A 25,756-nucleotide genomic window follows, 5' to 3' on the forward strand; every position below is an offset into this window, starting at 1 on the left:
GGCCTAATGCTTACTGATACTGAAATGGGCTTAGGCCCAAACTGAGATTATCTGTTATTGTTTGTTTGTTGCATGGGGATTACACACTAAGTTTACGTAAACTCACCCCTTATGTTTAATATGTGCAGGTAATCCTTAGACATAGGTGGATCAGTGCGGCGGAGGACTCAGCGATGGCCACACAACTCTTTTTTTTTTCTTTTTCTATTTGATACTTATTTACGATTTGAAGTTTTAATTTGGGGTATTTTTATGTAATAATGGCCTCTATGGATTTTTACTTAAAATTTGGATTTTATACTGTTTTTTGTTTATATACGCTAGAAGTAGGTAAAACTCGGGTTTTCAAAAGTGATGAATGTTTTATCAAAATACCACGCACACGTAAATTATTTTAAAAGCTTCCGCAAAGTATAGCGTTTTGAAAATGAATCACGATTTGAGAATTAATGAAAGATAATGATAAGTTCTAAATGGAAAACGGTTTTAGCAATGATACGATTTTCAAACGCACTTCCATGTGATATCGCCAAATTCGGCCATAACGTCCAGGTTAGGTTTGGGGTGTTACAGCTATCCTCAAGCTCATGTCTGTTGAGTGTGGGCTCGCTTCAAATCAGAAAGTTTTTCTCAAAAATTACCAATGGGGTAATTTTGCAATTTCTCTAAACTTTTGAGTCAAGTTGTAAATCAGAAAAATATCTTTAGAAATTTTCTAGAATAATCTCTTCAGAGAATTTTCTCTACAACTTTCTCTTGAATTCAAGTGTGTGTAAATAATGATCCAATCCTCTCTTTATATAGAGAGAGTTTAGAGAATTCAACCATGATTAAACTTAATTACTTTAATATTAAATTAATATAAATTCAATCCCCTCTTGATATTTTTGGATCTAACATATACAAATCTATAAAAATTAATTTAAACTTAGAATAAATTTAGAAAAATACACACAAAAACTAAATGAGGCTTGAAATTATAAAACACCTTGGTCTCTAAAGATTAACGATACATTTCAATCAAAGCTTCATTATTTTAACAAGTTCTTTCTAAATATATTTTTTACGGTATTTGTAATAACCCATTTTGCCCGGGCCCAGAACTGATTAAACCCAAAATAATAAAAATAATAAAACAGTCTCAGTCCGTTACAACTAAATTAGCCTAAAAATACAAACGGCCCAAATGGCCCGATGACAGAAACCCTAGCCCACAAACTAAAATTTTCAGCAAAACCTAGTTGCCTTCCCCAAGCCCTAGCGCCGCACGCCTCTGCCAACCTCACACACGCCGCCACCGCTCGAGATTCACCTATCACCAGCCATCCACGCGTCTGACATCTGCAAAACAAACCACGCGCAACAACAAATAACTTAAATAGCAAGACGACAAAAAAGATAGAGACTAAAGGGCTGTAATTTGGCTATAAAAGCCAAAATATTCTCGTTATATTTTTTTACGCACATCAGTAAATTGAAAAGCAGAAATCGAAATTCTAAAGGTTGATTTTAACTGTTTCTCTTCATTTTTTTCTTTTTATTTATTATTTATTTATTTATTTGTTCATTTTTTTTAAAACCCATTTTAAAATAATCAGTAAAAAAAACAAGAAGGAAAAGAGTTACCTGAATCGGCCCTTAGACCCGCCGTCAATGGTCCTTTGCCGTCGTCAGATTCGGGCTCAAGAGAGGGCCGAAGACCTTTTTCTCCCCTCGTTTCCCCGTTCTAAAGTTTTGGCCTTTGAACGCGCTTCAACGTGCTAATCGGAAACGCCTTCGCGCGACGCCGGCCACCGGCCATGGCGGCGCTACGGTGGCGATCAAGGTCGGTCGAGGGATGGGTTGAAAGGATTTGAGAGATCCTCAGAATTTTTTTTTTTGAAATGGGGGCCAATTTTTTTTGTTTTGTTTTATTTTGGCTATTTATATGGGTATCTATACGGCGCCGTTTTGGGCTTAAGTGATGATAGCCAAAACAACGTCGTTTCGAATAAGACCCGAAAACCCGACCCGTCTACTACAGGATCTGCGTGTTTTCGCGGTGATTGGGTTATTAGCGCGCGGGGTCCCTCCCCTTTTGCGCTGATATGCAATCGGCTCCTTTTGTTTCTTTCATTTTCGCCCGTTGAATTTCATTCGGGTTTTATTTTAACCCGCGTTGAAACGTCACGTTTGGGGCTAGGAAATATTGCTCGATCAGTCCCTCGTTCCTGGCGCGCATTCCATTTCAGCCCCGAGCTCCCTTTTTATTTTATTTGCATTTTTAAACCCCGAATTTTTAATTCCATTTCAACTTCGTCCTCAGTCATTTAATTTATTTATTTATCAAAAAAATGCTCTTTTATCACTATTTATATTATTATTTTATTTGAAATTGTTTTACATTAAATTTATTTAATTTTTTATATATTATTTATTATAAGTTTATGTATGAATGTCCTTCAAATCTTTATGTACGTATATATATCTTCAAAACTGTTTATATGTTTTTACATATATTATATATATATATTTCTTTTCTAATTGTTTTCATTGTTATTTATTTTTAATTTTATATATATATATATATATATATATTCTATTTATTTTGATCGTCTATCATTTATTTTGAATCGTCTTCATTAATCATTTGTCTTGGGTTATTTTTCTTTGAATTGATTTATACTATTTTGTTTCATTTGCTTTGATTATTAATATTTGTATTTGGTGTGTTGTGTGATTATTGTCGTTGTGTATTATTTCGTTTACCCATATTTTCATGCTGTAACGATTCATTCATGTAACATGTTGTTTGTAAATTATTCCTTCATATTGTATATTATCATCCCATCAATATAGTCCTTCATTCACACATTATTTCAAACATTACTTTTTTTACCTAAGCATGCAAAGACGAAAATTTCAAATAAGGCAATGTTTTATGTATTGGCAATTCCAGAAAACTGTGCCCTAACTTACAGGGTTTCGGTCTTTCTCGTTAAAACTAATCGCAAAGTATCCTTTTAAAATTTTCAAAATGAAATAAATTTCATTATGAGGTAACACTTCGTGTTTTGGTAATTCGAAAAAACTGTACCATAACTTACGGGGTTTCGGTTTTTCTCATTAAGTCAAAATAGCGAAATGTCCCTCTGATTTTCGAAAAGAAATGAAACTTCAATAAAAATTAAAGTCGCACTATTCTCTAAAGTTTCAAATACCGCGTCCTAACTTACGAGGCGTAACATTTCGTTACTTTGGAATAAGCGGGTCTTTAACTCATTTTCAAATTTATTCAAACGTTTTTTTAAATGTACATCGGTAAAAATGGATCGTATTCTAATTTGCTTTTCAAATTTTCAAATTTGGCATTTGGACATTTGTTAATCAATTAGGTACCAATTTTGGGCGCATCGAGGGTGCTAACCCTTCCTCATGCATAACCGACTCCCGGGCCCGATTTCTTAAGTCATCGTAGACCAAAATCATTGTTTTGATAAATCGAAATATTTTATTAAAACGACTATTACGAGGTGATCCGATCACACCTAAACAAAAGATTGGTGGCGACTCCATTTTCGTTTTTTAAAATTTAAGTCAACCCCGTTTTACAAAAAATGGTTTCAACAGTATTTTTTCACTCGAGTGTGTAATAATTGAATTCTTTATTATTTATATTCTAGATCATTATTTTATGAACTAGGGTGAAAGTATCGTGGATGTTCATATGCTAGGAGCTAGATTGCATATTGTTTCCTCTACTTAAAAATAAATAAATTAGTCATTTTATGTTAAATTAAAGAGCAAACTAGTTCTCTTGTTAAAACTTTCGTCCATTTTCACTAGTAGAAATGTCTTTGCACATCAACATAAGATACATGTGATACGTTATGTGTCACTATTTGGTTATTACGTGAGCTACGCTAATTTTTAACAGTACAAATGAATAAAATTTTTAACACATAAAAATAATTTACTCTTTAATTGAATATATAAATATTATTTTATCTATCTTTTAAGTAGAGAAAACAAAATATAATATGAATTCTAGAATATTCACTCACTGCAGGATACTTCAATTACATATGACCAACTGCAAGAAACGTGACACGTACCAGCGTTTACGTCATATGCAGTTATATATATTGAAGTTGACGAGTGAAACTTAATTGTGCGGACACCAGCAATACTAAAGTATAACCAGCGCAGATGGAGGCTCCTCCGCCCTACAGTCTCTGCAACCCCAACAAAAAATCCACCATTATCAACGGCTCTTACGCCCTCCTCCATTCCGTAGCCATAACTTCCCTGATTTTCTACAGAGTCTCTTCTTTCTTCCATTCAACACCTTCCCTCCCTCTCCTTCTAGCGTTCACCTCCGAGCTAATTCTCTCTGTACTTTGGCTGCTCAGCCAAGCGTTTCTATGGCGACCCTTCACTCGCCAAACGTTCCCCGAAAGGTTACTGCAAGACAAAAACGATGATGAACTACCGGCAATCGATGTGTTCATATGCACCGCAGACCCGGAGAAGGAGCCGCCATTAGAGGTGATGAACACGGTTTTGTCGGCAATGGCGATGGATTACCCGGCGGAGAAGCTATCGGTTTATGTTTCGGATGATGGAGGTTGCGGTTTAACTTTGTATGCAATGAAAGAGGCTTGGGAATTTGGTCGGTATTGGGTTCCATTTTGTACGAGGTTTGGGATAAAAACCAGATGCCCCAAGCTTTATTTTTCGAGGTATGATGATGAATTTTTGGGACAAGGTTACGAAGCAGAAAAGGAGAAAATCAAGGTTTGAATCAACTTCTTTTGTTTTTTTTTGTTCTTTTTCCCAAAAATAATTTAGGAGTAGATTGGATAGTAAAATTAATTTTAAATTCATCTATTTGAACTAATTTTATTATTATATTAACCCATCAATTGAGTTTCAACCTTTTATCAAATTACCAAAAATCCATTAAATTTACAAAACAATATATTATTTTGTTTCTTTTATATTTTGATATAATATATATGTGATAGGATTTAAACTCAAAATACTATAATTTGGTCATCTCAATTTTATTATTCCAAACAATATTACATTTAAATTTTATATTATTTTTTATAAATTTATTATAAAAAATTTCAAGCACATTAAAAATCTTGGCATGTTTTTGGCTGCGTGAGTGAGAAAATTTTATGTAAAAATATATCTGAGAAATAAAAGAGGTTTTGGTTGAAATAGTGAAGATAAGATTTTAGATATAATGAGGTTCAAATTTTATCATATATTTAATTCTATGAGTTTAAATTGATTTTTTTAGATTTTATATAAAATATAAAATAGAAATTTATTCTAGTTTTATTTAAAATTCTACCAAATAATTCTCTTAATTATAATTTATTTACTAAGGAAATATTTTAGATTACACACACTAAAAATAATAATATATGAATATATATAGACATGATAATGCTAAAATAATCAAGGCATTTATTGTATATATTAAAAAAATGTATAACCTTAATCATTTGGTTTAAAAGTAATTAAAAATTTGGATGTCAATAAACAAACTCTTATTTTATGTAAGCCCAGCAGTGGAATCTTTTTTACGTACCATTTAATTATAGAAATTAACGCAGCTAAAATACAAATTGATGGAAAAGAAGGTGCAAAAAGCAGAAAGCAACGGTAAGATGCTTGCGGAATTCAATACTAAAAATCATCCTGCACATGTCGAGGTACTTCTCTTTATTTGTTGGCAAACATACTGTGCTTTTTTTATTGTCAACTTGATATTTAAAATTACTTTTAATAACTTTCCTCCCACAATTTAATATGTTTATAAACGTGGATTGAGTCTTTAACTCGATTTACATAAGTCTTGTTGTCAATATAGGAGGATGTGAGTTCGAGCACACTCCTATTTATGAGTTGGGAAGAGCTATAAATAATCAAAAAAAGACATATATGTGTAAAACCTATAGTGAGATTATTAAAATAAATGGTCTACAGTAAAGATGAAAATTCAGCTTTACATTTGTTCAAAATAATTTTTAAAATCACTAAAAATGTAATTAAATTGAATCTGTAGAGACAATTGAATTTAAATATTAAAATTTTTCAAAAAAAATGTTCATATACATTGTTTTATTCTAATCTTATTTAGAATATTTTATTTTTATATGTATTTTAATATATTAATAAATAATTTTTATAAAATTTGAGACATTTATTGTAACCCACAATCTGATTACTGGACCAAAAGCAGTAGCCCAAGGGACCTAAATTAGTCACAGCAACTAAAGGCCCCAAAAGATTTCAATTGACAAATTTAGACCCAAAGGATAGCCCTTAGGTCTTAACACTGTTTTAATTTTATTTAGTCCCTAAATTTGGAAATATTTTCAATTTGGTCCCTAAAATTTTTTGTCCACATTAGTCCTTAAACTTGTCAATTTTGTTTCAAATTGGTCCATTAACTTGGATTCTGTTAAAGAGTAATGAGTGACACCCTGAGATAATGTTTTTCCTTTTCTTTTCAGGTGATGCAAGATGAATCCCATAATGCAAACGACACAAACCAAGTCAAGATGCCACGTCTCGTCTACGTTTCTCGTGAGAAAAACCCTTCATATCATCACCATTTCAAAGCTGGAGCACTCAATGTTCTTGTAATTTCTCCTTAATTTCCTTAATGCATTAAATTTCCCTAATTGATTCTCAGCTTTAAAATTTTGATTCTTTGGTTCTCCTTTTTGTTCCTTTTTCATGGCAGCTCAGGGTCTCCAACATGATAAGCAACTCCCCTTACATATTGGTTCTAGACTGCGACATGCGATGCAATGACCCGACGTCTGCTAAACAAGCAATGTGTTTCCATTTAGATCCTAAAATCAATTCCAACCTAGCTTTCGTTCAGTTCCCTCAAAAGTTTCACAATCTCAGTAAGATGGATATCTATGATGGTCAATTAAGATCAACATTCTTGGTACGTAAATATGCACTCAAAACTATATTATATCATTGTATACTTTCATGTATTAGGCTCAATCTTTTTCATATATTTGATGTTATTAACTGATGTTTTTCATTTTGGGTTTTAATAGCAGTTTTTGGGTTCTGAATTTTAGGTGAAGTGGCCTGGTATGGATGGATTGCAGGGACCAATGTTATCTGGAAGTGGTTTTTATATGAAACGAAAGGCATTATATAGAGATATAGTACAAGAAGGTAACCATACAATTGGTAAATGAATGATTTTTTTTGGGGATAAAGCAACATTTAGTCCTTAAACTTGGTAATCGTTCCTATCTTGATCCCTAAATTGTTTTGTCAACGTTCCTATCTTCATCCCTAAATTTTTTTTTGTCAACATTAGTACCAGAACTTGATAACATTTTCTAGTAATGATGTGACACAATATCAAAGTATCATATCATTACACCTTAACAAAATCCAAATTTAAGGATCAAATTGAAAAAAAAATCAAATCTTGAGGTTAATGTGAAAAAATCAAATATTCAAGGACCAAACTGGAAAATTGTCATGTTTCATAGACTAAATGTTACTTTATCCTTTTTTTTGTTAATACAAGTACTATAAATTAAAGGGAGATGATGTCATCGTCAAGACTTAAATTATTAGAGTTTCAACCACTTCTTTTAAGTGGTTCGCATAAACGATTAAAATGTAAATATTAACATTAAGTTATATAATAGATCACTAGAATTTATCACACCCACAATATGAGTGAATGAAGTATTTTATATTAAAAAATATATTTATGAAAATATATTAATAAATGATTATTAGTGGAGTATAGAAGTACTCATAGGCCGGGCCGAGAAAAAATTTCGGCCCGCGTCCTAGGCCCGGGCTCGGCCCGCCCCGATATATGGGACTGAAATTTTGTCCAAGCCTGGTTCGGGAAAAATTCTTAAGCCCGAGCCCGGCTCAGCCCTACCCATTTTTTTAATAAACACCAAAAATTTATTTTAAAAATAAAAAAATATTTTAAAAATATTTTAAAATTAAAAAGATAAAAAAATATATATTTATTATATTTCACCCAAACCCATATTTCGGGCCTATATTTTTACCCGAACCCTCCCATATTTCGGGCGGGCTGTCAGGCCGGGCCGGACTGCCCGGCCCATGAGCACCTCTAGTGGAGTAGCAATATATTTTTTGTATGAATTTGTTGATCTTATATTTGATTCAAAAAAAATATTTTTCAATTGTTTTTTTTTTTTGAAGATTATGGAAAAGATAAAAATGTCCTTATAATAATATTAATTATCCTTTAAAGTAAAAGTATTTTAATAATTTCACTATTGTATTGGTATCGAGATGGATCGTTTAATATATAATAATATAGATGAATTACTAAATTACATTATTTTCATTTTGAATGCAGATACCGATTTCACTCAGTTAAAACAATATCTCGGTCCATCAAATGAGTTAGTGAAATCGCTTAAATCGGCCAAGTACAACACAGATGTCACCAGCAGATTGCTTGAAGAAACCAGATTTTTAGCCTCCTGCAAATACGAGGAAGGAACTCAGTGGGGAAAGCAGGCAAGCATATTCACATTCAAATATATACATATAACCATTATTATCATATATGCTAGTTTGATATGCCGTAAATGTTTCTCTTATCCTTTGAAAAACAGGTTGGGTTCTTGTATATGTCGCTGCTAGAAGATTATTTTACAGGGTTTAATCTGCACTGTGAAGGGTGGAAATCTATATTTTATAATCCCCCAAGTCCAGCATTTCTAGGCACAGCTATAACAAAGTTGAATGACACATTATTACAAGGGTCAAGATGGAACTGTGGAGCTCTCCAAGTTACATTCTCAAAGTTTTGTCCTCTAATTTATGGGTTAAAATCAAGGATGTCTTTGCTTCAAAGAATGTGCTATGTTTACCTCTCATTGCAGCCCTTCTACTTCTTTCCTATCTGGTGTTTAGCTACTATTCCTCAACTTTGCCTCTTACATGGCATTCCACTATACCCCAAGGTGAGTTTCATTTTCATCTATGATTTTAATGTTAAGTTTTCAAATCCAACTTTTTTCAAAGTGTTTTCTATTCATTCATTTTGTTAAGTTTTTAATTGGGTGAAGTTGGATCAAGAGAATTAAAATTTTGAACCATGTCAATTCGGATCAGTTTATGTTTGGACTAGTTTCGGGTTTAAATTATTTTGCATCAAGTCATTTGAGCTTGAAGTTTGAGCTTTTTAGATATTATCAGCACGAGGTTGAATCATTTTATTTTATTTGAGTCATTTAAGATTAGTTCTTGGATAATTTTAGATTTGAATCAATTTTGAATTCGAGTCAATTTGAGCTCCTGTCAATTCAAGTTTGGATTGTTAGTATTTTATGATAAAATCAAATTGAGTCAAATTTAATTACAAATTGATAAGGTAGTATTTTATGATAAAATCAGATTGAGTCAGATTTAATTACAAATTGATAAGGTTAGATTTTTCAGGTTTGAGTAAGGTTGTGTAGGTAGAGGCCTTCACCCCTTGGTTGAATGTTGAACTTATAATTTTAGTGCCTCCCAAATGCAAATTGTTCAAATTAATCCCTTTTGAGCTTCTATGTAAGTGAAACAATTGCTATTTTGGCCCTTCTCAAAAATGTAAAATTCAATTTAAGTCATTTTAATACAAAATTTTTTAACTTTGACCCCAATTTTTATTAATTTTATCTTGGTCTCATCACATAATTCCTAGCTTCGCCCCTAGGTTCTAGTAAAAATTGATATGTCATCTTAAAATATTGCATTTATTAAAGCATATGATGCAATTTATTCTGAAAGTTCTTTTTCTTAATCAAACAGGTTTCGAATTCATGGTTTATGGTGTTTTCATACATTTTCATAATGTCACAATTGAAACATTTAGAGGAAGTTCTATTAACGGGCGATCCAATAAGAACATGGTGGAATGAACAAAGGATTTGGATGATGAAGGCAATTATATCATACACCATCGGCATGTTGAATGCTGTTTTGAAGCTTTTAGGATTGAAAGAAGCAAATTTCGTCCCAACAAATAAAGTTGCCGACGATGAACAAATCACATTCTACCAAAAAGGGTTATTCAATTTCCAAGCATCGACTGTCGTTCTTACCCCACTGATTACGTTGGTTACCTTGAACATGATTTGTTTCGCCGCCGGGGCCACCAGGACAGTCGTCGATGGAAGTTTCAACGCGATGTTTGGACAAATTTTCCTCTCGTTTTATGTCCTAATGGTGCAATATCCTTTGATCGATGGAATGATTTTTAGGAGGGACAAAGGACGGGTTCCGACTTCAGTTACCCTATTATCTCTTGCTATTTCGGCTTCATTTTTGTGCTTTGGATCCCTAATTATCAAGTCTTAGAATTCTCAAGCTGAGCAATTTTCGAATATTTATAGTAATTGATCGTGATTAACGCGATTGCAATCAGAACTGCTGTTTAAACACTTATTCAACATTTCGTCTGCTACTTTTGATCTATGTTCTTCTAAAGCAATTTCAGCTCTAGTGATCAAATTTGTTTGGGATAAATTTATAAACATATTCCATACTGCTTTTCTTATCCAAATTACTTTCCAATAAGATGGAATACATCTTAATGGATCCTACACAGATGTTACTATTTAGTCAAAGCTCTTTCAAGTCACCAAAGAAAGTCTCCTTTTTATATTAAAATTGTTTATTTCGAATTACAAAGTAATAAATACAACAATACAAATTAAAAATTTTAATTTACTAAAACATATATATGTTTTATTATATAAATATATAATAAAATTATACCTAACATTTAGATGAGACATCTCTTCTGTGTTGTTAGAATGTGTCTAAGTGAAGTATTATGAAGAATTTTTATATTAAAAGTTTGATTATATTTTATACTCTCTATTAAAAATGAGTAAATTGGTCTTTGTATGTTAGATTAAAAGCAAATTGATCATTCTATTTAAAATTTCATTCATTTCTATTAAAATTTGGTCCATGTACGATGAGGTATACGTGGCACGCTATGTGTAACTGTTTGGTTATTTAATCAAATATGTTAGTTTTTAACAATAGAAATAGATGAAAGTTTTAATTGAAAGAACTAGTTAGCTCTTTGATTTGATGTACAAGAACTATTTTGTTCATTTTTTGAGTAAAGGGGCAAAATACAATTTGACTCCTAGTACAAGAGTTTCCAAAATACTTTTACCGATTTGTCTTGGCAAAAAAACTAAAATACTTATTTAACCAATTAATTATTTACTATATTGATTACTTAATAAACATTAAGTTAATTTTTATATGATTAAAAGTATTTAATCAATATAGCGTGTAACATTAATGATGTAAATCACCTATTTGAGGGAGACTCAAACCACCAACCCAAGAGATATAAACTATATAATTAATGTTACGAATTATACTAACACTTCTCTTGTGAGCCTTGCAAGTCATATCATCATCAACCAAAGCATTCTCCCTTTGTGAATCCTTTCAAGGCTTTTAATGGAGGAAAGAGACAAAATCCCAATATAAAGATAATATCTATCATTATAATCGGCTACTCAAACAAATGACATTTCAAAAAAATTTTCCGAAATACTCCACCACTCAACAACTCTTCTAGAAACCTTGACATCTTCTCGGTTTATGAATTGATTTCTGGTCATGTAGCAGTATCATCGACACCTTTATCGCCGTTAATGCTGAATGATGAACATATTTAATAACCAAGCTCATCCACGCAATGGAACAAAAACACTTCACTGTTACATGTCAGTTTCATGATAGTACTTTACAAAAATTAATGAATGCATTGGTTCATGCATTGGGATCGATTCAGTAATCAATTCATGCACTTGGGACGTTGATAAACAGATAGTTGGACATTGAAATAATTTATTGCTGTTACCTGAACTTGTCGTTTGGTTCATATATGGTTTACCGTCATAACTTCTACACTAAACAGCCCTTTGCTACAATAACATTAGATACACAGGGCATAGGTGAAAGCAACCCACGTCTAATCTCAAAAAATTATAATTTTTTTATAATAAAAATTAGATAATTATACGGTATAATCATATCATTATACAAATTGAAATTGAAAATGAAAAGAAATTATCAAATTCAAAATTAATGTTACCTAAAAAATCTAATCACGAAATTAAAAAGATTATCAAAACTTAATGTTACTTATCCCTTATTTTTGTATTGCCTTAAATACAGGTTAATGATTTTTTACCACTTCACAGCATTTTTTGCATTAACATATTACTTTTATTGAATTAAAAAGATATACACTAATAATACTTTTCTTTTTAGGTTAAATTATGCTTTTAGTTCCTATAAGTTTCTTTATTTTAATTTGAGTCCTAATACTTTTGAATTGATCAATTTTAATCCTGGCCTAAACAGTACTAGTAGTTAAATTGGTTTGGTTAAATTTAGTTACTAGTCATGTACTATACGTACAGTTGTAGATTTGGTTCATATTCTCCAAGTGGATCATTTTAGGTCCCTATACTTTTCGAATTTTGGAATTTCAATCTTGATGTAAATGACAACTATTAATACATTAACTAGATTTTTAGTAAGAAACATTTGGAAATAATAAGCTGACACAGCATTGCACTTATTATAATATGTTTGGCACATCAGATCTTGGAAATAGCAAAACTTAACTTAATGAATTTAGCAGTTATCTTTTGGCGAGGATTGAAATTTTAAAATTTGAAAAGTACAAAAGCTAAAAATAATCACATTAAAGTATATGAATTAAATCCACAACTTTCGCCACTAATAGCATAATTTAACTTACTTTTTTTTTGTGAAAGAATGAATAATACAAAATAAATAAACTAGACTCTCAAAGGAGAATCCTCAAATAGTCTCTCGTAATACAAAATGTCTTGACCAGGCTATCAACAATTAAGTTGTCCTTTTGAGAATATGCTTCATCCTTTTTTAAAACAACAGTTAAATATTTGTTATTTAATGTTTGTGCATTTAATATTTTATCGAATTAAAAGAATATCATTCAAATATTAGTTATTTGTACTTATAATTGTGATTGTATCTATATTTATAACTTGAAAAATACTAATTTTAAAAAATTTAGAGATTTAAACCCAGATATCACACAAATCTCTTACCTAAAATGATTGCTTGAATATTATACCACTCTCTATTCCACAAAAAAATGTCACTATTAACATTTTTGAGCGAAAATTTTTATAATATATTTTTAAAATTTTTATCCAAAATAATTTTGAAAAGACAAGAAGCATTAAAAGTCAAAACGTGATGGAAGGAAAGGGGTATTTTATTTGAATGAAAAAAATCTTGAAACTCAAATCTAATCCCAAAAACTATGTTTTTACACTTTCTTTTCGAAACACTAACTTGTCTACCTTATAATCCAGCACTTCATTTAGCCTTTGACCTGAGCTTTCAAAGCATAATATTAGAGGGAGATTGCTTAAGTGTAATCAAGAAACTCAAAACTATTACCTTGGTAGAAGATGGATTGATGCAAGACTATGGCCAATACTGAAGAAGAACCTCGTATTCAACCTTGGAATACGAACAGGTGACTCAAACTTGGAGTATTTTTGCAGATCTTCAACACTTCAAACAGCTGCATGTTGAAACTATCGGTGTTCTTACAAGTTTCCTAAAGCCTTCACGTTGGATCGATGGATTTTTACACTAATTGTTGTTGGGTTTCATTTTCTGGTTCTTGAAAGTTTTTTGGGAGTTTTTTTTTTTTTTCATTTCTTTGTATAGGAAGTGCAGAACCTTTATATTTTACCTTGGTTTTTGTATTCTCCAATGATTTCATTTCTTAACAAAATCCATCTATATTCCAATAAAAAAAATTAACATTTCTTTCCTTTTTCCTTACGGAAGATAAGAATTAGCCATGGGATATCAAGCTTGGGGAAGAAACAAGTACAATTTCCTTTTCTTTTTCCTCTTACCATCTGATGTTTTGACCAATGGCATCTGGCCAGGTCCTATTTCTCATTGTAAAAATTGTTTGGAAAACAGTACTTTTTAGACCATTTTTAAAAATAGTTTGAGATATTTTTCTTCATTTAGCAAAAAGGCAAAACTTGGCAGGCCAAGGTTCTACATATATAGCAAGTAGTCACCAAACAAGTGTGGTTTTCAGCTTCTAGCTTAGAATTTTGATGGCCTGTTTCTTGCAAATCTAATCACTTCAATTTCTTCTCCCTTTCATCATCATATATATCAGGTATATCCCTCAGTTACTTTTAATTAATTTCCTCTATCTCCCTTCTTCTAGTCTCAACTTTTTAAGAGATGGGGTTCTTTTGATTCTTCATATAAATTGACATGATGTGAGCTAGATTATTCTTGTCTTTTTTCTTTCTTTCTTTCTTTTTTTATCTTGTCTAGGTCTGATTCAAAACCAGAAGAATATCCATGGCCACGAATCAAGGTTTTGAAGAAGATTATCTATCTGGGTTTTCATGGCCGCCAAGATCTTACACTTGCAGTTTCTGCGAGAGAGGATTTAGATCAGCTCAAGCTCTGGGTGGTCACATGAATGTTCACAGGAGAGATAAAGCCAGGCTAAGACAATTACCTCCTCCAATGGATCATCATGGTCAGTCACCATTTCTGAACCTTAACCTTAACCTTAACTTTAACCCTAACCCTAATTTCTCTTCTTCATCCTTGGTTTCTTCTCCATTACCTTGTGAAATGAAGAAACGGTTAGTTAATGAAACCGTCGTAGATAGCACGGATTCAACGAGCATGAAGGGTGCAAAACCATTGTTTGGAGTCAAAGAATTCAAAGATTATGGGTGTAATAATAAGTTCATGAAGAAGAAAAAAAAGAATGTGAGTTTGGACTTGGGTTTAGACTTAGAGATGGGTGTGGGTAGTGATTCCAAGGAAGATTTGGATTTGGAACTTCGATTGGGATACACTTAATTACATTAAAAATTCAATGCTTGAAGGTTTATTAATTTTGTATGAATATTGCCATTTCCTTTTTCATTTCATTACCCTTTAATCCTTATTATGTGCTAAAAGAGTGCTTTTGGTGTGTATCAAACTTATACGTTACTTTCTTTTCATTTCATCAGTACCCTTTATTAGTTTTTGTCAGTTTTTAATAATTTCTTTCTGGAAATTTCTATTGGTGTGTAGAAAATTCTTGTTAGGTTAACTATGCATTTAACAGCTTGTTTAAAAGGTTGCTAATTAGGTTTTGGTTGTATCAGGAAGGTTAAGGTTATGAGATTTTGAGTGCTTAGATTCGATCCTCTAAATTATGTGTGAACACTGTTCAAATCTATTTTTGGCTTAAATCTGACTCTGTATGAGTCTTATCCATATGGTTATTCTAATCTAATCTATATTAGATTTGTGATTAGTAATGATTTTCAAATACTATTTAATTATTGTAATTCTTAATTAATATAGTTGTACTTCCTAATGTAATTTACCAACTTAGAAGACAAATCCTCATATGATGTTTTAGGAGTGAATAAATCAAGGAAAATATGGGGATTACTTGCATGGAAAAATCTTGAAGATATTTTTTGATAGTTGGCAAAATAATTGAATGTAAATGGTAATTAATTACACACAAAAGCAGGGAAAATAAGAAATTACAACAAAATTATAAAAATAAAACAAGATAATTGTGTGTTTTTGGATTTGGTAAATTTATTTAGTTGGACGGCTCACATTATAAGTTAGATTTAGAGGTTATGGATGAATTCTTTGAGGATAAAATATGAAATTTATGTAATTTTTGTTTATTTGATATTTAGTTTTCAAGAATTTAGTTCTTTTATTTCAAATTTAAAAGTGAAGTTTAATTGTTAATAATGTTGAAATTTTTCATTAAATTTATTGATTGGAGATTTTGAAATAAAAAAATATTCACTTAATAGTCATATAACAAAAAATAATAATGTTACAATAAATCTGAATTCATAAAAGTATATGATTAAATTCATATAAATAAAATACAAAACTAAGTTCTCTATTAAAATACATAAACTCAGACTATACTATATTTTAACATTATTATTATTATTATTATTATTATTATTATTATTATTATTATTATTAATTTGAGGTGGGATGAGTTACAATATTGGTCTTTGGTGCCAACACCATTACAACACCAATTTTGCCACTATAATTTTGAGTTACCTTAATTAGATTTTTCTAGTTGTTCTACAATTTTTGGTAATTTTTTAATTTCTTTTTATTTTTAAGTACATTAAAATTTTGCCACTATAATTTGAAGTACAATTTTAAGTACTTTTTTCTTTGGTGCCAACACCTTTACAACACCAATTTTACCAATATAATTTTGACTTATTATTATATTTTTTTGGGTACATTTTCTCTCTCTCTTTTTTTTTTTTTTTGGTACATTAAAATTTTGGAAAGGAGATGGATTTCTATGGAGTTTAAATCCTGGTTTTAAGTTCTAACATTGAATTTTTTTTGGATAATATAAATTTTGGTCCTTGAACTTAGTAATTAGGTCTACTTTGGTACTTGAACTTGGTAAGTAGATCCATTTTGATCCCTAGACTTGCATTTCCTCTAGATTTGATGACGTGACCAATGTTCTTGGAACATGGCTAGATTGGCTAATCAAATTGATTGGATTGAGAACCGACCAATATACTAATCAAAACAAAGGGTTGAAGCGATTGAATTGGAAACTACTCAAAACTGGTAAAAATTGAAACTTGAGACAAAAACTAGTTGTTGAACCGGTTTAATACTTTTTTTTAATTTTATGAAATTTTAAATATTTATTTAATTATTGTTGGTCTAGCAATTAAATCAATCAAACCAATTAATTGGAAACCGCTGATCTAACCAATTCAATCACTAGTCCAATTATTAAAACACTTTATGTGACACTCTATGGTTGTACCACATCATCACCTAAAATTTATATAAATTTTGTAATTTTCAAGTGATAATATGACACAATTTCAAAGTACTAGATCATCAAACTTTAATATTTTTCAAGTTTAAAGACCAAAATGAATCCGTAATCCGTAATTAAGTTCAAGTACTAAAATAGATTTAAAAAGTACAAGTACCAAAATTAATTTAATTACCAAATTTATGAATAAAAATTATATTATATTTTTATATCCTTATCTATGGTATGGGATTCTTAAAAGAAGTTACAATTATCTTTTTTTTTCATCCCTAATTTTAAGATTATAATTGAATAATTTATTTATTCAATTAAATAATTAAAAAATATAATTATTGTGGCTATATGAAAAGTAGATGCAAATGAAATCTAAAAACAGTACACCCTCTTTCACAACTCTTCTGAGAATAGGTGCTTGCAATTTAATGATAAAGTACTGTTTATATGCAAATGTGCAGGTGAAATATCGACAGTGAGCAAAAATTCTCATCCAAAAGAGAAAAAAACAAAAGTTCAAGAAAAGAGGCTAAACATAAAGTTTTGTCTACTATAATAATGATTCATGATCACAATATATCTAGGAAATAATCGAAAAAAGATTTTTTTTTTCTGACAAAAGTTGCAAGTTTTTGGAAGTCCTTAAGATGGAATGAGGAATTGAGATGAGAAGTTACATAATATGAGAGGTGATGAGTGATTGAAGGTTTGATGATAAATTTGGTGCAATGTTGTCTATTTTTAGTGCAAAACATTTGTTGGGATAAATGTTATATAACATGTTACAACAGTACGTTGATAAATTTGATTCATAAATTATTTGCAATGAAAATTAGATTATAAACAGTGTCGGATTTGATAATAAAGATATGGTTGGTTTATGGTTAGATTGTTGAATTTAATCAGCTGAATGTAGCCTGTAAAAAGATGCGTAATATTCCATAAAGATACAAATTTGATATATTAATAGGGGTGTAGCTGTTCTTTTTGATACAATGTCTATAATTACTTATAGTTCTTTCCCAACTCTTAAATAGGAGGATAATGCGTTTCAGTGCACTCGGACCTATATCCTCTATTACCGACAATAATATTTATACCAATAGAATTAAAATTCAATACCCACCAAATTGAATTTCTTAAAATAGGTAAGACTTCAAAATTCAAAGAGGTCCCATTCGTGGATAGTGAAAGGAATATAGAGATGAAAGATGAGACAAAAGGGAAGGAAGGGAAGGCCGTAAACAGCATATTTTAGTGAAAGAAAAAGCATTTGGTAAAAAGGAAACAAAGACTATATATCTAATATATATGATATAGTTGGGCCACTTTTTATTTCCAATATTTTAATTTACCCATACTAATTAACTTTATTTTAAAAATAATTCAAGTCTGACATATTCGATTTGAGTTGCTGTTTAATAATATTTTTTAATTTAATTATTCCAATATAGACTATTATTTAGTATAACTTCACAATTCTATAGATTTCTTTTAGAGTTAAAAGTTTCCTACATGAATTTATTTAATATTAATTACTAAATACTAAAATTATTGATTTTTAAAATTTCTTTAATTTCTTTATGATAATTTCATTTTTCTGTCAAAATTTTAAATGTTATAAAAATTATTATTATAGACATATAATACTAATCAAGACACCTATGACAACATTTTGAGATTTAAATCATATTTAAATATTTTTATTTTTAAATTAAAAAATTATAATTTATAAATAATAATATTAATTAGTGAGATTTAAAGCATATCTTTTATAAAATTTTACAAATGTAAATCCATTTATTAAAGATTGTTTTCATTTAATTAAATATAACATAGTTTTATATAAAAATTGAACATTTTATTGAAATAATATCTTAATTAAAATTTATTGTTTTTTATTTCACTTAGGAATAGAACTAATTATAAGACATGAGATTATTATAGATGTGACCCCCCAAACTCAACTTGGTCGCCAAATTCGAGAATGAGACATCACATTCATAGCCGGAGCAACTTAAACTAACTTCCTTTTCAAATTCAACAAGATAATAACTAATTCATATAATATAATCATATTACTTAAAAATCATTTTCAAATCATTTAAACACTTTAGAAATATTTTTAAACGATTTCTAAGAGTTCGGGGATAATTGGGACTAAATCCAGGTCTCTAGAGGTCAAAACAGGGGAGGAACCCTGTTCTGACACACTTGTATTGACTTCTACCGGTAGAAGTCCCTGTTACTATTCATTTTCGGCTACTGAGTTATTTATTCTGATACATCTGACCGCTTGTAACGATAAAAGATTGCCAAGACCCAAAAACACTCCTAATTAGACACAAAACAATACCAAGTCATTTCTAAATATTATGAAACACTAAAATTAATCCAACGCAGAATCTCAATCATGCACATTACTTTATCAATTTCATGCTCCATTTGGCACTGAAGCAATCAATGAAACATAGCATAAATATAACTTAATATCATGCATCTTATCAATCACCAAATCTATAACCTTTGTAACTCGACCTAGACATTATGGTCGGATTGAGAAGGCTACATTAGCCACTGAAATGGCTAAGCTAACTTACGATACTTTTGAAGACCTTACATCAACTAATTTTAGAGAAAAATCGTGGTTGTACTTTGAGTTAGTTTAAAAACATTCATTTATTAGGCCATCTATAATTAAGATTCATTTTATTGTTGATAGTGTTGTTTTAGAAAAATCATTTGTCTGTCACTCTGCTTTGTAAAAACTCAATGTTAACTAATGCAACAGAAAAACCATTATTCATGTCATTTTGGAAATCTAGTTGCCTTATCGATTTGTTTTTTAAAAATAGTTTCTTTGCAATGTAATGAAAATTGGAGAAAAATGTCAAATTTTACTTAAGCCAAATATCATGCATTTCTCGATTATTATGTTTAAGTAATCCATGCATGTAAAAATCCCCAAATGAAAAGTTACCAAGCCATAGACCAGAAATAATTAAAACTTACAAACCAAAACCAATAGAGACTAATTAATAATACTTATTTAAAAATAGTCTAATGTTTGAGGTGATGCTCCGTATGTCGGGTCCGTTCCTAGTTTCGAGGTTTACCTGAAAAGTTAAACACTGTGAGGAAGTGAGTTTATGAATGCTCAGTGTGAGTCTAAGAGTTATCTAAGGAAACATATATCTATACAGTAAGATATAGGAACATCAACACAACGACCATACAATTTATCAATCAGTGCATATAAGCATTAACCAAAAGACCATAAAAGCCATCTCATGGAGTTCATATCAATAAGAGTTCATATTAAACCATAACAATTGACAGATTGGAGTATGGGCATGGTATGATGCAAATGATGCAATGCAAAAGATTCCTACCTAACCATTCACTACGCACCACAAGTTCCCCAGAACTCATCTACCGAACTTTAAACAGTGTGAGCAGAAGCTCAATGTGGATAAACCACTAGTACAATAGCTCAGGGACTTGATTGAAAACCGGACAAAATAATGGGGCAAAATTTATAAAATAGATAAATAAGCAAAAGGACAAAATCGAAACAAATTGAAAATACGGAGGGGCCAAAGGCGCAAATATCCCATGACAGAAAAACCACGCGGATCCTAGGCGGTTTGGGTCGGGTCGGTCCGATCCAGGTTAAAACAACGCCGTTTTGGGCATATGAAGCAAGTCCCAAAACGACGTCATTTTGAGGGCTTATAAAAGTAAAAATTTAAAGAAAAAAATTCATTTGTGTAGCTGTTTTTTAAAAAAAAATTCTCTCTCCATTTTTTTCTCTGAGTACTGCCCAAAATCCGGCAAGGAGAGCCGCCGGTCACCGGCGACGGCGCCGCCGTCCACGGTGGCCGAAAAATTCAAAAGGTAAGTTTTTTTCTTTTTTTATATTTTGATATATATTTATATATATTTTTTAAAACAAAGGGAAACAAAAGAACTTGAATATAAACAATTTTAAAGAACAAAAATAAAGAAAATAAAAAAGACCTTTCGCATGTTTCTAGTTTTTCTGATCTGCTTTGTTTTTTGCTGTTTTTGTGCTTGAATCTCTTTTTTATTTCAGGCCAAAAATCCCCTACAAATGGCTTTTTGCTTAGCTTTTATAGCTATTTTACAAGTTTTTATTTTAATATTGTTGTCACTTCTTTCTCTGTTCTTTGCAGGTGCAAGTGGCGGTAGTCGGTGGTGGCAGAGGGTAGGTGCAGCGCTGGTCAGAGAAGGCAGAGGTGGCTGCAGAAGAGTGGGTGGTGGCAGAGGCTAGGAAGAGCGGCGGCTAGGGTTTCTTTTCCCTTTTTTTTTTTTGAAAATAGTTTAGGTTTGGGCAATTTTGGGCTGTTAGGGTTTTTTTTATTATTAGGTCATTTTGGGTCTGTTGGTTATTGAATTGTAATAGGCTGGTATTTGTTTTTGTTGTTTTTTTTTTTGCTTGCCTGGGCCCAGGCAAAATTGGTTGTACACTTATTATATAGAAAGCTTAAATATGAACAAGCTTAATCGAGCACAAATTCAAACTTGAGTACAAAAATTGATAAACAAAATTAATCGAGTTAGCTCAATTATGTCTTGAATCGAACTCGAGCTTAAAATTTAATGTTCAATTGAGCTCGAATAAGTATCAAGCCTCGAATTTCGAATTAAACTCATATTCAAGCTTATCAATTTTGGGTTCAACTTGACTCATATATAACTCTAGTCCTCTCTTTTTGATAGATGGCTTTGGTGCATGGGAAATAACAAGCAAATAAAAGGAGGGTATGAACTAGGGCAATTAGCTAATATAGGAATAGTTTTTATGAACTTTCTTTTTAGTTTTTAATTTCTTTTAAAATTATGTAAAATTAACATAATTTATAAATACTAATTTTTTTAAATCAAATCAAATTAGGATAATATAAAAAGGTTACAAACTAAATTTTTACGTAATTTCTTTTTAAATGTGTTTGATATCAAATCCACCTAAATTTTCTTTTCCAATGCCCTAAATTTCTTTGGCCCAAATGAAATGTGCAAAGTACAAAGGTCGGCCGATATATTTGTTCAAGGAAATTACGGTGGCTTTTTTTTAATGTTTCTAAGAAATTCTTTGTTTTTCTTTAATTTCTTTTCATTTGGTCTTTATGACAAATATTAATTGTGTCTAAGTAGTATCACTATTAAGATTATATTTACAAAAATTTAATTAATATATTATCTTTTCTATTTAATAAATATGGGTAAAAATACCATAAAGACCCCTATATTAAGAATCAGATTGCATTTTTCCTATTTTACTCAAAAAAATACGTAAATTAGTCCTGCACATTAGACCATAGAGCAAATTGTTCTTTTATATTAAAAATTTTGTCTATTTGTATTGTGAAAAACTAGTGTGCTTGACGAAATAACCAGATAATGACAAATGACATGCCACGTGTACCTTATATTGACATTCGGGAACTAGTTTTTAATAGCAAAAATTGATGGAATTTAGTAGGAGGACCAATTTGCTCTTTAATTTAACATGCATGGGCTAATTAGCCCCTTTTTTTTAGAAGAGAGAGCAAAATGTAATGTGACTCCTAATACAAAAGCTTGCATAATACTTTTATCAATAAATATGATGTTCTTAGTGCAAAAAAAGTCCTAAAATGATAATTAAACACATTAAATCAATTCTTTGTTCTTTTTAATACATATTACAAATTAAGAGTGGGATATGAATAACATGATTTAATCTTTTTAATCATTGGAGCATTAAAAGACTTAGCTATTTTTCTTTTATTTCCAATTAAATCTATACTTGATGATGAGTCCGAAAAGTGAAAGGATTTAAATAAAAATATAAGCTAAAAAAATGAGCTTGGATAAAAAAACGATGCCCTAATTTGCAAAAGAAAAAAACTTGCTATTGTTTCAACTGTTTTGGTGTTGTTTTGCCACTGCTTTGCTACCATTTTGCTATTATATTGCTACTATTTTGTTGTTATTATTTGGATATTGTATAACTCTTATTTTATTGTTAATTTTGTTACTATTTTAGAGGCATTTGCTTGATTAATTTCACCTATCTTAGTGTTATTTAAGCATAAATATTAAATATTTTTTAAATTTTATTTTCAATTTGTTGGGAAGCATTTATTCTAACGTTTTTAGTGTATTTGATGTATTATATTTTTTAAATTTATTTTAATATAAAAATAATACTATAAAAAATTTTAATACGGGCGGGTTAGGCCAAGCTCGAGTTTTAATATTTTTATCCAGATTGGATTTGGACAAAATTTTAAGCTCATTTTCCAAGTAGAGTCGAGTCCAAAATTAGAAATAGGCCTAAAATTATCTTGAGGCCCGACCCGAACCTAACTCGGTCCATAAACACTTTATTTAAACCCATTTTTAAAAGTAAAGAGTTATCCCTTTCGCATTTATTTCAAAATGATAATTGAAGATTTCTTATTTTAAGAAATAAAGAAGTGATTTACAACTTTGCCAATTAGATATCTCTTGAAACCTTAAATCATAATTATAAATATCATCAAAATAACGAGTAATAAATAGGCTAAAACTCAATAATTATTCAAAGAAGTCACCAAAAATATGTGACTTTTCTTTGATAATCATGGCAGATATAAGAGTGACACCGTTACAATTTAAGAAATTAAAATTATCAATTATAATTTCTAAAAATTATAAATTATAAATAATTTATTATTAATTCAAACATTAAAACATTAGAAAAATATTATTCTTATCAATTAATGTTAATATGCTAATAATTAATTTATATAAATCTCAAACATGATCAAATCCATGTTATATCAAACGCCAAGATTATATTTCGACCCCCAACATATCCGACAAACATAAAAAATTTTGTTAAAAAAAAACAATAAGAAAACCAATATTAACCACAAAACTGTCTTTCCCTTTCTTTCCAACTCTATCTTGGGCCACTAAAAGATTACAATAGCCCGGAAATTATCATATCCAGGACCAGAGTGTCTGCTGTTAGAGATTAATGGGGTTGATTCAGGCACATTATGGACCATCAATTTCACATCCATCATCAGCTGAACAACTGATGGCCCAATGTATCTTCAACCAGCTCTGCTTGCCTTGTTCATGTCCTTAAAACAAAACCAGATATATTGGACAAGGTTGAAAACAATGTGCCTACCTGTTAGGTTCTTGTCCACGAACCTACATTGATTTGGGTGGGTAGCTTTTTTATTGACCCCTCTTTCTCGTTAAAGATGTAACTCAACTCGTGCCTCGAAGGTGCCGCTACCAGCTGCCCACCCTAAACATAGCTAATTTTGCAATAATTACACGTTATTTTTGGAAAGAAATTTAAGCACCCAATTTCAATGTTGTCATTCAAGACTGTAGTCATAGTAAATCTTAATTGACCCACACCTAATTATCTTGTTGTTAGAGGGGTTCCCATTTGCTCCATTAGAGATAAGCTTTTTTATTTTTATTTTTATTTTTATTTTTATTTTTTGAATACTTTAACTTTAAAGCCCATGCTTATTAAATTCGAACAGGACCAGCTAATAAATTAATGAAAATTTGTGATACAATTACACAAAAATTGTCAAACCTAGCACTATGGTATAAATACTAGCATGTGGGGGATGTTTTGACATGCCACCATTAGCTTAAGCAACAAGCCCCATAACCACAACAGCACGCGGAAACTTCCTGCTGACATTTATAACAAGGTTTGACACTTTTTTGTATAATTAACATTTTAAAGATATAATTTTCATATTTTATATTACATTATGTATATTAAATTTGGCGTAGGTTTTACATAAAAAGAACTTTCAACAATTTATAAATATTAATATATACAGTATTTAAATCGATACGATAGATATATCAGATCAGTTTGAAAATTTACATGCATGACAAATACAATCATATAATGTCAACTTTAAAAAGTTATATAATGGTTATTGAATTATTCGAAAGTTTTTATTTAAGTCATTGGGTTGTTAAAAGTTTTTTTGTAGGTCTAGCTAGCAAGCTCCAAGAGATGATAAGACGATCAATACCCATCAACGAGTAGAAAAACATACCAAAGATCTAAGTCGATCTGACGAATGGTGTCGAAAATCAGAGAAGAAAGCTGTTTGAATTTTAGTTCTCAAGTTCGTGACATTTAAAGCTATTTTATGAAAACAAAACTTTAGAAGAGAAGGAGAATGAGAGCTTTCGATTAGTGCAAGCAGTGTGAACGAAAAAGGCCATACAACAACGATTTTAACAGCCCAGTAACTTAAATGAAAAGTTTCAAATAGTTCAGTGACCATTTTATAATTTTTTGAAGTTGAATATCCAAAACATAAATTTACTAATAATTTAGTGACACTATGTGTAATTTACCCATAATTTTTTTATACTATTACTATTTTAACAATGTTAAATTTATTAATATAATTGTACTTAATTATCATATATATTAATGAAGCAATTTCCCATTCTCATAAATTGCATTTGCAATACTATTCATCTTAGTTTATGTTAATTGCATTTAGAAAACAAAAAGTGTTTGATTTGTATATATACTTGAATATATTCAATATATTTTTAAATATATTTAACAGATTATACCATAAATTATGTTTGAATATCTATTAAATACAAATAATCCTAATGAATTAGCAAACGTACTACTCATTAGTTGTATACAATTGGAAGTACTTGAGGATCATGATTAAAATAGTAATAACACTTTCTCCTTTACTTTAATTAATTCATATCAGTATTTTAAAGGTTTAT

At 30.2% G+C, this 25,756-nt stretch overlaps 2 protein-coding genes across 2 annotated transcripts; both read left to right on the forward strand.

The window, feature by feature from the left end:
* The first annotated feature begins 4,156 nt into the window (after positions 1 to 4,156).
* LOC105796705 (cellulose synthase A catalytic subunit 7 [UDP-forming]) lies at positions 4,157 to 10,579 on the forward strand. The gene is made up of 8 exons (XM_012626495.2): positions 4,157 to 4,776; positions 5,610 to 5,708; positions 6,513 to 6,641; positions 6,746 to 6,958; positions 7,101 to 7,200; positions 8,387 to 8,550; positions 8,649 to 8,999; positions 9,832 to 10,579. Exons 1-8 carry the CDS (start codon positions 4,189 to 4,191, stop codon positions 10,378 to 10,380), a joined length of 2,193 nt encoding a protein of 730 aa, XP_012481949.1. The 5' UTR covers positions 4,157 to 4,188; the 3' UTR covers positions 10,381 to 10,579.
* A 2,833-nt stretch (positions 10,580 to 13,412) lies between these two features.
* Positions 13,413 to 15,116, forward strand: LOC105796706 (transcriptional regulator SUPERMAN). Its single transcript, XM_012626496.2, has 2 exons — positions 13,413 to 14,263; positions 14,428 to 15,116. The coding sequence occupies exon 2, from the start codon at positions 14,455 to 14,457 to the stop codon at positions 14,968 to 14,970; it is 516 nt and encodes a 171-aa protein (XP_012481950.1). The 5' UTR covers positions 13,413 to 14,263; positions 14,428 to 14,454; the 3' UTR covers positions 14,971 to 15,116.
* The last annotated feature ends 10,640 nt before the right edge of the window (positions 15,117 to 25,756 follow it).

The sequence above is a fragment of the Gossypium raimondii genome, chromosome 3 (genome assembly GCF_025698545.1).
Source record: "Gossypium raimondii isolate GPD5lz chromosome 3, ASM2569854v1, whole genome shotgun sequence".
Lineage (NCBI taxonomy): Eukaryota > Viridiplantae > Streptophyta > Magnoliopsida > Malvales > Malvaceae > Gossypium > Gossypium raimondii.

Coding starts and splice junctions, on each gene's coding strand:
- LOC105796705 (XM_012626495.2), top strand. CDS start 4,189: ATGGAGGCTCCTCCGCCCTACAGTCTCTGCAACCCCAACAAAAAATCC. Junction 5,709..6,512: donor ATCATCCTGCACATGTCGAG/GTACTTCTCTTT, acceptor TTTTCTTTTCAG/GTGATGCAAGATGAATCCCA. Junction 6,959..7,100: donor AATTAAGATCAACATTCTTG/GTACGTAAATAT, acceptor TCTGAATTTTAG/GTGAAGTGGCCTGGTATGGA.
- LOC105796706 (XM_012626496.2), top strand. CDS start 14,455: ATGGCCACGAATCAAGGTTTTGAAGAAGATTATCTATCTGGGTTTTCA.